Source organism: Salvelinus sp. IW2-2015, linkage group LG15, assembly GCF_002910315.2.
Source record: "Salvelinus sp. IW2-2015 linkage group LG15, ASM291031v2, whole genome shotgun sequence".
Classification (NCBI taxonomy): domain Eukaryota; kingdom Metazoa; phylum Chordata; class Actinopteri; order Salmoniformes; family Salmonidae; genus Salvelinus; species Salvelinus sp. IW2-2015.
In genome coordinates this window covers 23,023,900-23,037,187 of record NC_036855.1, presented here as the reverse complement: position 1 = coordinate 23,037,187, position 13,288 = coordinate 23,023,900, and the positions used below count along the sequence as shown (strand labels likewise).

At 43.5% G+C, this 13,288-nt stretch overlaps 1 protein-coding gene across 1 annotated transcript in view; it reads left to right on the top strand.

Annotated features, from left to right (window-relative positions):
* The window catches only part of LOC111974161 (phosphatidylinositol transfer protein beta isoform), a 29,674-nt gene extending 16,692 nt beyond the window's left edge, over positions 1 to 12,982 (top strand). The window contains exons 8-11 of the mRNA XM_024001791.2: positions 3,670 to 3,747; positions 6,084 to 6,194; positions 8,099 to 8,221; positions 12,637 to 12,982. Of these exons, the coding sequence (XP_023857559.1) occupies positions 3,670 to 3,747; positions 6,084 to 6,194; positions 8,099 to 8,221; positions 12,637 to 12,687 (363 nt within the window). The 3' untranslated portion in view covers positions 12,688 to 12,982. The remainder of the gene's footprint in view (positions 1 to 3,669; positions 3,748 to 6,083; positions 6,195 to 8,098; positions 8,222 to 12,636) is intronic.
* The last annotated feature ends 306 nt before the right edge of the window (positions 12,983 to 13,288 follow it).

Genomic DNA, 13,288 nt, shown 5'->3' with positions numbered 1-13,288 from the left:
CTGTGTCTGGGAGCAGTCTCCTCGGCCTGGCCCTGTGTCTGGGGGAGCAGTCTCTCCTCGGCCTGGCCCTGTGTCTGGGGGAGCAGTCTCTCCTCGGCCTGGCCCTGTGTCTGGGGGAGCAGTCTCTCCTCGGCCTGGCCCTGTGTCTGGGGGAGCAGTCTCTCCTCGGCCTGGCCCTGTGTCTGGGGGAGCAGTCTCTCCTCGGCCTGGCCATGTGTCTGGGGGAGCAGTCTCTCCTCGGCCTGGCCTTGTGTCTGGGGGAGCAGTTATGCACGCCATCAGACACACGTACACAGTCTTCTACACACACTGGCACCAGCCTGCGCCCTTCTGCCATCTATAATGTCAGCATAGCCATTTGCTGGTGGCATCAACGAGTTCCCACCTGACAGCCTACCCAGCTCAGCCTAGCCCAGACAGGGTGCATGGTGGAGGGCACAGGGCTGGGCTTTGGTGCTGCAGCCTGGGCCCTGGGCAGAGGGGCTGTGGAGGGTTGACCTAGCCTAGGAGACCCTGGCCTCTCTCATGGGAGTCCCCTTGCCCCTCTGCCCAGAGGGCAGCATTAGTGCAGGGCCAACTCTCAGACACATGGGTTAGAGGGGCTTTAGAGGGCCCGGTATGACTTTTGCAGACCTGCACGCATTTTGTGTACCATGCATGCATTTTGAGGTCAGAGTAAATACCTCTGATGTGAAGAAAAATGTTAGGGTAAAAATGGAGAACCAACTGCCAAATACATTTTCCAAAAATGTATGTTTGTCAAGCATATAACCACTATCTCGTAGTTGGCTAAGGCGTCATTTCGACGAAGGTAGTTCGATTATATAACATTTAGTCAACTAAGCGAGAACACTTTCTTGCCCTTGCGTGCTTTGATCTTCACAACGGTAGTAGGCGTGAGCACATTGACTAGCAAGGACATGTGCGTTGTTGCGGTATTTCAGTGTGCGTCACTGCGTGGATGGAAACCGACATGACAGAGAGCTCTTCCGCTAATACAGTCCTTCACAGAAAGTTATGTTAGGCCAACTAATCTTTAACAGTCTGTTAATTAAGCAGTTGTTGATCTCTCCTTGATATAGCTGTATGTCAATAGTTGGCTTCTAATAATGTAAGAGTACTCAGTTCATCAATGACAACAAGCAATGTTTGTTTAAGGGTGGGTGATATGGCCGAAAAATCACATTTCCTTTATTTTTAATTTTTTTTAACTTATGGGCAAATAACAAAGATTATCGAGATACATCGTGATCTAGAAATAAGTGTTGAACAATTAATGTTCAAATACACTGCATTTCAAACAGTCAGCAATAATCTGCTGAATTTAGGGCTTGTGAAGTTATACCTAGGCTAAATGTAAGCCTTTGATACGACCAACAAATAATCTAATTAGTTAATCAGAATATATATATATATATATATATATATACATTCCAGGGTTTTTCTTTATTTTTACTATTTTCTACATTGTAGAATAATAGTGAAGACGTAAACTATGAAATTACAGATATTGAATCATGTAGTAACCAAAAATGTTAAACAAATTCAAATGTATTTTATATTGCGATTCTTCAAATGGCCACCCTTTGCCTTGATGACAGCTTTGCACACTCTTGGCACTCTCTCCACCAGCTTCACGAGGAATGCTTTTCCAAACTTTAGACTGGTACTGTGTGTGTGTACGTACATACACTGCTGCGCCACTCGGGAGGTCCTTTTTGCAGAATAGTTTAACCAGTTTAAAAATTAAAAATAAATAGTAATTGCAATCACTGATCTGGCTATCAAGTCCATGAAAATGCCTTTTTTTGTTACAAATTTAACTAGAACCATGCATAATGCACATTCACTAATAATGACCAACTTCTTATAGCAGGCATTAGGCTATAGAAAATTAACACCGGTCTCATCAACAATCTCTCAATCCCACATGCTAGATATTAGCCAGTTAATCTTTATATTTCAAGTTTAGCCAACTTGGATCTATCTATTTGCTAGCTAACAAGGTTGAACAGTTGAATTGCTATGAACACACCCTTCTGTTTGAAAAGCATGTTAGCCTGTTCAGATGTTGAAATCAAGTGGCCTACCTTATTTCTTAGAATGCGAACGTGTTGCCAATTCTTTATATAATTGTGTTTTATGGTTATTGCACATTCTATAAAACACAAACTAGACAGCTAGTATGACAGTCTTTGGCTAAAATGCTGCTAGCGGTACCAATGCCGCGTGTGACAAACCTGAGCATTCATTTTACAGAATCAATGTTCGTTGATACTCTTGGTTTACTAGTGTCTGCTCTGCACGCAATTTGAATAGTTGAGACATAAAAAGGGTATCGTTAGAAAAGTTTACTTCTCTATTACAGTAAAATGTCTCAATGTGTTTGTGTCCATATGACTGATTCGGATGGACCAAACCTCAACCGAAAATAGCGAGTTGAAACCGCTTGTCAGAGAGGAAGAGGTGATCTCTCAACTTTGTTGGCATGAGAGGCAGGGGGAGGGGCTTGGTGTGTGTAAACCATAGAGGAATGGGCAAAGCGAGAGGTTTCACTCGCTAAAATAAGGACAATGTGTTTCTATGGGCTTATTTTGGACTGACGCTTGTCGCCTGCCTTCACGCCTTTGAGACAACGACTCCGAATGTTAGGGCGGAGACATGAGCATCTCGTCATTATATACAGATCTCTGGGAAGGTGCACAGAGGAGCGAAAGAGACAAGACCAAAAATACATCATGAGAACAAGTGGCCATAAACGCTCATAACGTTGATTATTGTGCATTTGGAATATCACGCAAAACATGCATTCGAATTAATCAAATGAATTTGATTTATCGCCCAGCCCTATGTTGAATGAATGGTAGCCTAGTAGTCAAACCTAACTTGATGGATTAGGTCTGGGATGGAGATCTGAAACGAGCTCATATTAGCTTATTTCATTTGTTTCATATGTCAAATAGCCTACAGTTAACTAGACTATTGCATTTTATCCAGTAATATAATTATTCCGAATATTCTCCCCAAACAGAATTAAGCCAGTTTACATTTCCACTATACTATCCACAGAAAGACACTTAAAAAAATTATAAGAAGAATTTGATGTGTTATATGTGAAAGTGTTATTGAGACCACCGCAATTTAATTTAGGATCAAACACAAGACTTCTGTGTTCGCTACATTGTTTGATATAATTTAACTCAAGGTTTCAGGAAATGTCAGTTACAGGTTTTTCAAAAAGGCTAAACACTTCAGCTTCCATACGTGGATGTTGACTGACCCCCCCCCCCCCCCCCCCCCCCCCCCCCTAGGCCTACATCAGCACCACCTTGTCAGAAAATCCTAGGGAGATCCCTGATTTGTACATTTTAAATGCATTTCTAGTTAGCTACTGAAGAGCAGGCAATTACCAAGTACCCATAACAGTCTGTAGCCTGCCATTCCTTCCGAGGCAACATTATTAAGCTAGAAAAGCTGCATTTGTCTAATGATTTGAGCAGTGTGGGTGTTACACAGGGCCAGGGGGTGGCACCACCATGCTGAAGTGGTACTTTAAAAAAAGTTTAAGGTTGACGGTTCTGCTAATGTGGAATACATATGTGTTGAAATGATTTGTTCTGTGTTTTGATTAATAAAGTGTTAATTGTCATCCTTCTCTTCCCTCTCCAGGACTACAAGGCAGATGAGGACCCTGCTCTGTTCAAGTCAGCAAAGACTGGTAGAGGACCCCTTGGACCCAACTGGAAGGTATGCCTCTCACTGGAACACCAGGGAGGGAGGGCGACTGCAGTTTGATGAAGACAAATCACCTCTCTCTGCTCTAATTGGGCGTAATAGAAAGTGCAAGTGATCAGGTCAGATTAGCCCCTCCTGTCTCAGCCCTGCTCACACTCGCTCAGCCTGCCAGGAGTGTGTATTTGTACGTGGCTGTCTGCTCTGGAATGTACTGTGTGTTGTCTCTCTTAGTTTGAGCTAGGAACAGTTCTGTTTTTTCCAATGAGTCTGTGAGATATTTGTTTGAGAGGTGATGAAAACAGCTCATCCAGGGACACTGTTTTCCCATCAAACCCTTCATCTACAGCCTGGCAAACAGGCCCATGATGTCAAACTAGTTAGATCTCCACCCAGCAATAGTTTACAGCCCTTATACACTTAACAAAAATATAAACGCAACATGTAAAGGGTTGGTCCCATGTTTGAGTTGAAATAAAAGATCCCAGACATGTCCCATATGCATAAAAAGCTTATTTCTCTCAAATCTTGTGCACAAATTTGTTTACATCCCTTTTAGTGAGCATTTCAAATTTGCCAACATAATCCATCCACCTGACAGGTGTGGCATATCAAGAAGCTGATTAAACGGCATGATCATTACAAAGGTGCACCTTGTGCTGGGGACAAAAGGCCACTCTAAAATGTGCAGTTTTGTCACACAACACAATGTCACAAGTATCTCAAGTTGAGTGTGCAATCGGCATGCAGACTGCAGGAATGTCCACCAGAGCTGTTGCCAGATAATTGAATGTTGATTTTTCTACCATAAGCTGCCGCCAACGTTGTTTTTAGAGAATTTGGCTGTACGTCTTGCCAGCCTCACAACTGCAGACCACTTGTAACCACGCCTACCAAGGACCTCCACATCAGGCTTCTTCACCTGTGGGATCTTCTGAAACAGCCACCCATACAGCTGATGAAACTGAGGACTATTTTTCTGTCTGTGTTAAAGCCCTTTTGTGGGGGGAAAACTAATTCTGACTGGCTGGGCCTGGCTCCCAAGTGAGTGGGCCTATGCCCTCCCAGGCCCAGCCCCTGCGCAGTCATCTGAAATCCATATATTAATTTATTTCAATTGACAGATTTCCTAATGAACTGTAACTCAGTAAAATAGTTGAAATTGTTAGATGTTGCGTATTTATATTTTTGTTCAGTATAGTTCAACGTGGAAAAGTTTTTCTGCTCTGCGACAACTTGCACAAATGAGACTGCTAAACAGCTTTATAAAGTCTAAAGCAACTTTTTATTTAGATCTCCCCCCCACCTTGGACATGGAAACACACTTTTTGGAGAGGAGAAAATGAGAGAATCATAATTAAAGTTACAACAGAGAACACTATTTGTGCCAGCTTCTCAGAGCAGTAGAACTCTTCTATCTCTGCGTGCACACATGCTTCTGTATTGGCACACTTTGTATTTCTGAAAACTCCTGGTCCTTTGAGCAGGGCGACGGGAGAGGGAGAGAAGAAATGTCACCGTAAATGTTTTGATGTGGTTTCCGTTTTATGTGAAGTTCTCCTTTAGCGGTGACAACTTTTCTAGCTAAACCCTACGCAAATTTAGAATGTTTTTCATTCCCACCATCCCCCTCTCTCCTCTGTGATGGGAGCATCAAACGGTGGTGGGATGGGTGTGATTGCGGCAGGTCTGTGGCATTTCTCCCTGTGTGCAGCGCTAGAATGAAGTGATTAATTAAACCGGTGTTCTGGGAGTGATGTGCGCATGTGTGTTCTGGGGGCAAGCAGGTCTTGGGTGTTAATAATGGAACCGGCTTTGTGCTGAGAAGCCGTTATCGCTGTGTGATGCGAGCACCGTTTTATCTGCCTTCCCCGGCCACAAAGGCATGCCTGTCTGGAACAGTGTCGCTGTCAGGGTGGAGCGAGAGAAATGGTCCCTTCATCTGGAGTTTATCCACTTTGCTCTCTCTCTCTTCCTCTCAGGGAGACAGAGTGCAAGCTGCAGATGGATTTAAAACTGTTTTGTAGATTAGAAGACTTTTATCCGTCTACTGCATATTCTCATATCGATAATTATTTTATTAAGCTTCGTTTCCAAAACATGATGTATTAATGACATTTTAATGGTTGGAATACCGCAGAGATTTGTCCAAACCGGTTTAATTTTTCTGTGTTCTACAAATCACACTCTGATTTCTTCTCTTTGAGAGTTCCATTATTGGGAAGTTTGCATAAACTTTGCTTATTTGCATATTCTGTTTTTTTGTAATATCTTGTCAACATAAATTATCTAGTGTGTCTTCTTGCATTGTTTGCTCAGTGTCTGTTCTCCTGTTGTGTTGCTACTAACAGAAGGAGCTGGTTAGTAAGGCTGCCTGCCCGAGGATGTGTGCCTACAAACTGGTCACTGTCAAGTTCAAGTGGTGGGGCCTGCAGAACAAGGTGGAGAGCTTTATTCACAAGGTTAGGACATGTTTTTTTCCCTTCAGGTTAACAGACACTAGCTATGTTTCCATGAACTTGTCCAATGATTTGTTGTTGTTGTCGACATTAAAGTTGTGATAGAAAATATGCATAAAAAGTTTATTTCTCTCAAATTTTGTACACAAATGTGTTTACATCCCTGTTAGTGAGCATTTCTCCTTTGCCAAGATAATCCATCCACCTGACAGGTGTGGCATATCAATAAACTGATTAAACAGCATGATCATTACACAGGTGCACCTTGTGCTGGGGACAATAAAAGGCCATTCTAAAATGTGCAGTTTTGTCACACAACACAATGCCACAGATGTCTCAAGTTTTGAGGGAGCGTGCAATTGGCATGCTGACTGCAGGAATGTCCCCCAGAGCTGTTGCCAGAGATTTGAATGTTAATTTCTCTACTATAAGCCACCTCCGTTATTTTAGAGAATTTGGCAGTAGGTCCAACCGGCCTCACAACTGCAGACCATGTGTAGCCACGCCAGCCCAGGACCTCCACATCTGTCTTCTTCACCTGCGGGATCGTCTTGAGACCAGTCACCCGGACAGCTGATGAAATGGAGTATTTCTGTCTGTAATAAAGCCCTTTTGTGGTGAAAAACTGACTGGCTGGGCCTGGCTCCCCAGTGGGTGGGCCTATGCCCACCCATGGCTGCGCCCCTGCCCAGTCGTGTGAAATCCATAGATTAGGGCCTAATGAATTTATTTAATTTGACTGATTTCCTTATGAACTGTAACTCAGTAAAAACCTAGTGTTGAATAAAAATGAAGTGGTTTGAAGTGTTTCCATTATCCATTTAGGCAAATCGCACATTAATAAATTGGCGACAGCCTGTATTCCTTCCCACCGATCTGTTTCATGTCTCAGGTGGCCCGCAAAAGCCAGCATGGATAGAATGCAAGAATTGACTGTTTGCCATAATTATTAGAATATGTGCCAACTGTAGCCTATATCTGATATAATTTTATGGTAAAACTTGCATCCAGCCAACCAGAAAAGCAAGGCGACGCCATCCTTGAAAGTCAAGACATTTATTTTTATAGTCGAAAAATAGATTTAGCAATCAGTTGGTATTTAGAATTAAATGTGGAGGGGAACTTTTATAGTTCTGTGATGACATTTACATTTACATTTTAGTCATTTAGCAGACGCTCTTATCCAGAGCGACTTACAGTAGAGTGCATACATTTTATTACATTTTTACATACTGAGACAAGGATATCCCTACCGGCCAAACCCTCCCTACCGGCCAAACCCTCCCTAACCCGGACGACGCTATGCCAATTGTGCGTCGCCCCACGGATCTCCCGGTTGCGGCCGGCTGCGACAGAGCCTGGGCGCGAACCCAGCCCAGCCTGGGCGCGAACCCAGAGACTCTGGTGACGCAGCTAGCACTGCGATGCAGTGCCCTAGACCACTGCGCCACCCGGGAGATATCACGTGCCTTAATTATTCGGCAATCATAATTTATTCAAAAACAACAGTCATTTTTTGCAATAAAGAACAATCCACCTCTGTCGAATGATACAATTTTTATTAATCTTTAGAACATTTCTCCTGTAGCTGTGTTTCCATTCCACATGTCACACTGGTTTTTGTCCAACATTGCTTTTGTAAAATAAGCCTGGGTCAAAGGAAACCTGCCTACTGAGTCATCAAGAGTGAATATAATAATCTACGCAGCACTGAAAATGAATCTGTAGGTACACCTCAAACACCTGGGTTATATGGTTTATGCTCAGTCTTTTGATATCCAGGACTAGACTGTATAGCATCTGACCAAGATGTGTACCTTCCTTTTTATTCTGTCACTATCTGACACATGCTTCCTGGTACCCTTTTCTTTACCTCTGTATGCCTCTATCTATGTTCTCTCCTCCAGCAAGAGAAGCGCATCTTCACTAACTTCCATCGCCAGCTGTTCTGTTGGATCGACAAGTGGGTGGAGCTGACTATGGAGGACATCAGGAGGATGGAGGCGGAGACCCAGAAGGAGCTGGAGGAGGTATGCAAAGGAACATATTGGATTAAAAAACAGGAGAAGGGTTCAATACTTACCAAGGCTTACTACACTCAACCTCCAAAACCATTAGAGCGAGTGTGCTGTTTTTAGGCATCATCTCTTTAGCGTTGTCATGGCGGCAAATCACTGCAGTGCTGCCCTATGTGCTTGGCAGTGTCGGTCTGGTGTTTGCCTTGTGGGTCCTGGCCGTGGTTGGATAGCAGGCTGTCTTAGCCTGTCTGTGGTGTCATCCCTCAGAGACAGTGGTAATGTTAGGAAGCTCATTGGAAGAGTCATCAGCATCTCTGGAAGTGATGCTGGTTGGTCTGTTCATTGGTGGTGCTGAGACACAACATTCACTCTAAATTTGTATCCCTCCCTAGATCCTTTTCCTAGAATTCTGATTATTATTTGGACCTTTTTAATTGAAAATCTGAGCTAAACATCCTGTTAATTTATTTCAATCTGTTAAATCAATGATCCCCTCTTATACTTTAATGTAAATAAATCAGCTTTTTGTGTTTTATGACAAAGTAAAACGTGTATGATTTTATGACATTGTCATTTTTCCCATCTTATGTGACTTTATTTACTGCTTGTCATAATTTTGCTAAATAATAATATTGAAAGGAACATCAGTCCTAGTCTTCTTGTTATCAGTAGAGGGACGGTTCACTTTTTTTTTACCGTGTTTGTTTGATTCGACCATGCTGGTTCAAATGGACATGGGGGTGGAATTCTACATTCCTGCCCATATCCCCTTCTCCAGCCTGTCTGTCTCCCCCTCCCAGGGTTCCCACACATTGTTTATTCTGGAAAAGTCAGGGAAATGTGTGATATTTTCAAAGAAATCCCTCAACTGTGAGAGAATTGTAATCACATACAGTGCATTCAGAAATTATTCAGACCCCTTGAATTTTTCCACATTTTGTTACGTTACAGCCTTATTTTAAAATTAATTAATTAAATGTTGTTCCTAATCAATCTACACACAATTCCCCATAATGACAAAGCGAAAACAGGTTTTTATAAATGATAGCAAATTTATTAAAAAAATAAACTGAACTTATTTACATATGTTTTCAGACCCTTTGCTATGAGACTCGAAATTGAGCTCAGGTGCATCCTGTTTCCATTGATAGTCCTTGAGATTTTTCTACAACTTAATTGGAGTCCACCTGTGGTAAATTTAAATTGATTGTACATGATTTGGAAAGTTACATACCTGTCTATGTAAGGTCCCACAGTTGACAGTGCATGTCAAAACAAATGCCAAAGCCTGAGGTCGAAGGAATTGTCCGTAGAGCTCCGAGACAGGATTGGCCAAACTGAGCATTCGGGGGATAAGGGCCTTGGTCAGGAAGGCGACCAAGAACCCAATGGTCACCCTAACAGAGCTCCACACTTCCTCTGTTGAGATGGGAAAACCTTCCAGAAGGACAATCATCTCTGCAGCACTCCACCAATCAGGTCTTTATGGTAGAGTGGCCAGACGGAAGCAACTCTTCAGTAAAAGGCACATGACAGCCCGCTTGGGAGTTTGCCAAAAAGCACCTAAAAGATTCTGACCATGAGAAACGAGATTCTCTGGTCTGATGAAACCAAGATTGAACTCTTTGGCCTGAATGCCAAGCGTCATGTCTGGAGGAAACCTGGCACCATCCCTACGGTGAAGCAGGGTGGCAGCATCATGCTGTGGGGATGTTTTTCAGCAGCAGGGACTGGGAGACTAGTCAAGATGGAGGGAAAGATGAACGGAGCAAAATACAGAGATCCTTGATGAAAACCGGCCCCATAGCGCTCAGGACCTCGGACTGGGGCGAAGGTTCACCTTCCAACCTGACAACGACCCTAAGCACACAGCCAAGACAATGCAGGAGTGGCTTCGGGAAAAGTCTCTGAATGTCCTTGAGTGACCCAGCCAGAGCTCGGACTTGAACACGATCGAACATCTCTGGAGAGACCTGAAAATAGCTGTGCAGCGACGCTCCCCATCCAACCTGACAGAGCTTTAGAGGATCTGCAGAGAAGAATGGGAGAAACTCCCCAAATACAGGTGTGCCAAGCTTGTAGCGTCATACCCAAGAAGACTCGAGGCTGTAATCGCTGCCAAAGGGGATTCAACAAAGTACTGAGTATAGGGTCTGAATAATTAAGTAATTGTGATATTTCAGTTTCCATTTTTTTTTATAAATTTGCTTCGTCATTATGGGGTATTGTGTGTAGATTGAGGGGGGAGGGACAATGTATTCCATTTTAGAATATAGCTGTAAAGTAACAATGTGGAAAAAGTCAAGGGTTCTGAATATTTTCCCGAATGCACTGTATAGCCTATCACTCTTTTTATACAGTCAAGCCTACATTTTGGAATAGACAGCCTAGTCTTGGTCCATTGTGATTGTTCATTATAATACAAAACTTTCATCCTTGAATTCATTAAAAAGTCAGACATTTAGATGGGTAACTTGTGTGGGAACCCTCCCTTCCTTTCCCCCAATCTCTACCTCTGCCCTTACAGGCCTCCTGATTCTATCATTTTACATCTAGATGCGTAGGAAGGGCTCTGTTCGAGGCACGAAGGCTTCAGACGAGTAGCTGCTCCAGGTGTAGGTCTGAGGAAGGCTGTGTAAGTGCAACTAGAGTCGAGCCAATAGCAGACATGTTGGTTCCTCCTCCACTATCGCTCATGGATTCCTTGTCTGTCTTCTCCCACTGGGTTCTCTTGGTATTGCTGCATGTTTACACTGCTTTCACTCCATATACAGTGGTGTCATAACAAGGATTTATGGTCTGGTTTGTGTGGGTGTCTATGTGTGTGTTCTTGTCACGTGAACTTCCATAACTCTGACTTGTATTAGTTAATCAATAACACCAGATCTCAGAGAAATGAAGCATTTGCCAGATCGTTAAGTGTATTGCTGACATTGCGAAAAGCTCCCTGCCGTGTGTGTGTGTGTGTGTGTGTCTACTCAATCTCCACATATGAGGGCAGACATCTATTCAGCCTGTTTTCAGAGCCAAGGCGAGAGAGCGGGTTTTAAAAAGGCTATGGCAGCCAGGTAAAGCCCAACTAACAAATAGTCAGCACTGGGTTCTGGCCTTGTATCTGTAGTCCAAAGAAAGGCCATACAGAATATGGATAACAAACACACACACAAAAACGCTCATCTGGCACTGCAGACTTCTGTTTGTATCACATTCTCAGTAAGGCCTTTACCACTCACACCCTGTTGGCCCCACTCGGAATATCAATCTGAGCGCTTTTGGCCGTACATGGAGGAATCTGGGCCGGACTGGCCGAAGTGTGGCGGGCTCAAGCATTCCTGGCCTGGCACCAAAGCTGATCATTTGGAGCTCTGCTTCTTCCCACTCTACATCTCGCCCAATCCTACATGTGTTTCCCATTTTCTCCTGGACTATGTAAACAGACTGGTGCCATCAAAGAGGCCCTCGGCATGGAGGAGTGCTTGGCCTGGGCTTCTGAGCTGAGGGGTCGCCAAGGTTACACTGTGCCAGTACTGTAGGGCTCCACAGGGCGGCACCCATGGGTTGGAGTCGAATACCATTTATAACGACAAGCTCAGTTTCTGCCCTTTTACCAGTTCAACAACCATACACCCCCAGCTCCTGTAGATGGTTCAGCACAGTGTCCTAGAGAGCTTTATCACCTTATGTATAGACTTCAGGTGAAATGAGGTTGAGTAGTAATTCATGTATCAGGATCTTAAACCAAAAGTGTTGTGGTTGGACTACACTGTGAGTGAGAAATACCATGTTTTGGAGCTGATGCACCTGTCGTCTGCTTGTGTGCTAACATGGGTGGGGTGGTGGTGGGGGAGAAAAACCCTTCAAGGTGGCTTCCTCTGCCTCATTAACATACAAATGGAATTCTGCAGTTGAGAAGGAGCCTGTGCTGAGATTGAGGAGGGAGGGAGAAGTGGAAGGTAGAATCCTCATGTCATTTCATCAGATTTCATTTCATCAGATTTCTAGTCCTCTGTTTAGGGCCAGTATGGTGTGGTTGAACTCTTCCATTAAGGTATTCTGCCGTCAGATTCAGCCACTAATTGACTTTCTAAAGTCATCAGCCTTAGGGTGTGAGGACCTGAAACCAATGCCTTTATCTACCTACAAGATAAACAAGAGCTCAATAAGAACCATTTTTAGACATTCTTTAAAAAAAGAAACAGTTTGAAGATTCTAAATGTTGATTGCTTCTCGGTGAACAGAATGCTGGAATTTCTGAGCCACATTCATCCCAGTTTCTTTCACAGTAACAAGCAGCCTTTCTCGCAGAATTCCACTTGTTGACGCATGCTCTTACAGAACCTGCCTCCACTTGTTTGGTCTCGGTAGAGATGTAGTAAATGTCTGTTTATTTCTTTCTCTCACTGCCTATCCACTTTTCTCTACCTCAGCTTCGCAAACAAGGTCAAGTACGGGGAACCAGTGCTGCCGATGCCGAATGAGATGGAGGGTTTTAAACAGCGATGAAGAGTAAAGTTGATGATGAAGAATTTCGACGTGTGCTCCCTGCGTGCCACCTTTTACCTTACTGATTCAGGATGTGGAGGACGAGGGCTCCAATCGATCAATAGACCAGCACCCTGACCTACCTGCATCCAATTATAGACATTCTATCCACAGAATAATTGATTTGTAGAAAGTGACACGATCATAGCTTTTAATTTTGATCTCCTGGGCTAAAGACGTTATCAAGAAGCAATGACCTCAGTAAAGCTAGCTACCACCACCATGTTGTTGATAGACTAGTCCCTCTATCTTCTCTTGATAGACGCTTAGAGGGCTGCTTGGTTGTTGAGAGATTAATATTTTCAAAGCATTTAATTGGCATGATTCCCTTATGGCAGGTGTTGGACCTGTATTTTGTTATTCCAGTCGAGTAGGGTCGTTCCTCTGTGGTCTGTTGCCTTGCCCATTTTTTTGTTTTCCTTTGTATTCATTGATATTTTCCCCAGATCATTCCTTTCAAGACAATGTCCTCCCTGTCCTCTTCTAGCTGTTCATAACTCTATGGTTTTCCCATTAGCTGGCGAAAGAGAGCCTGTC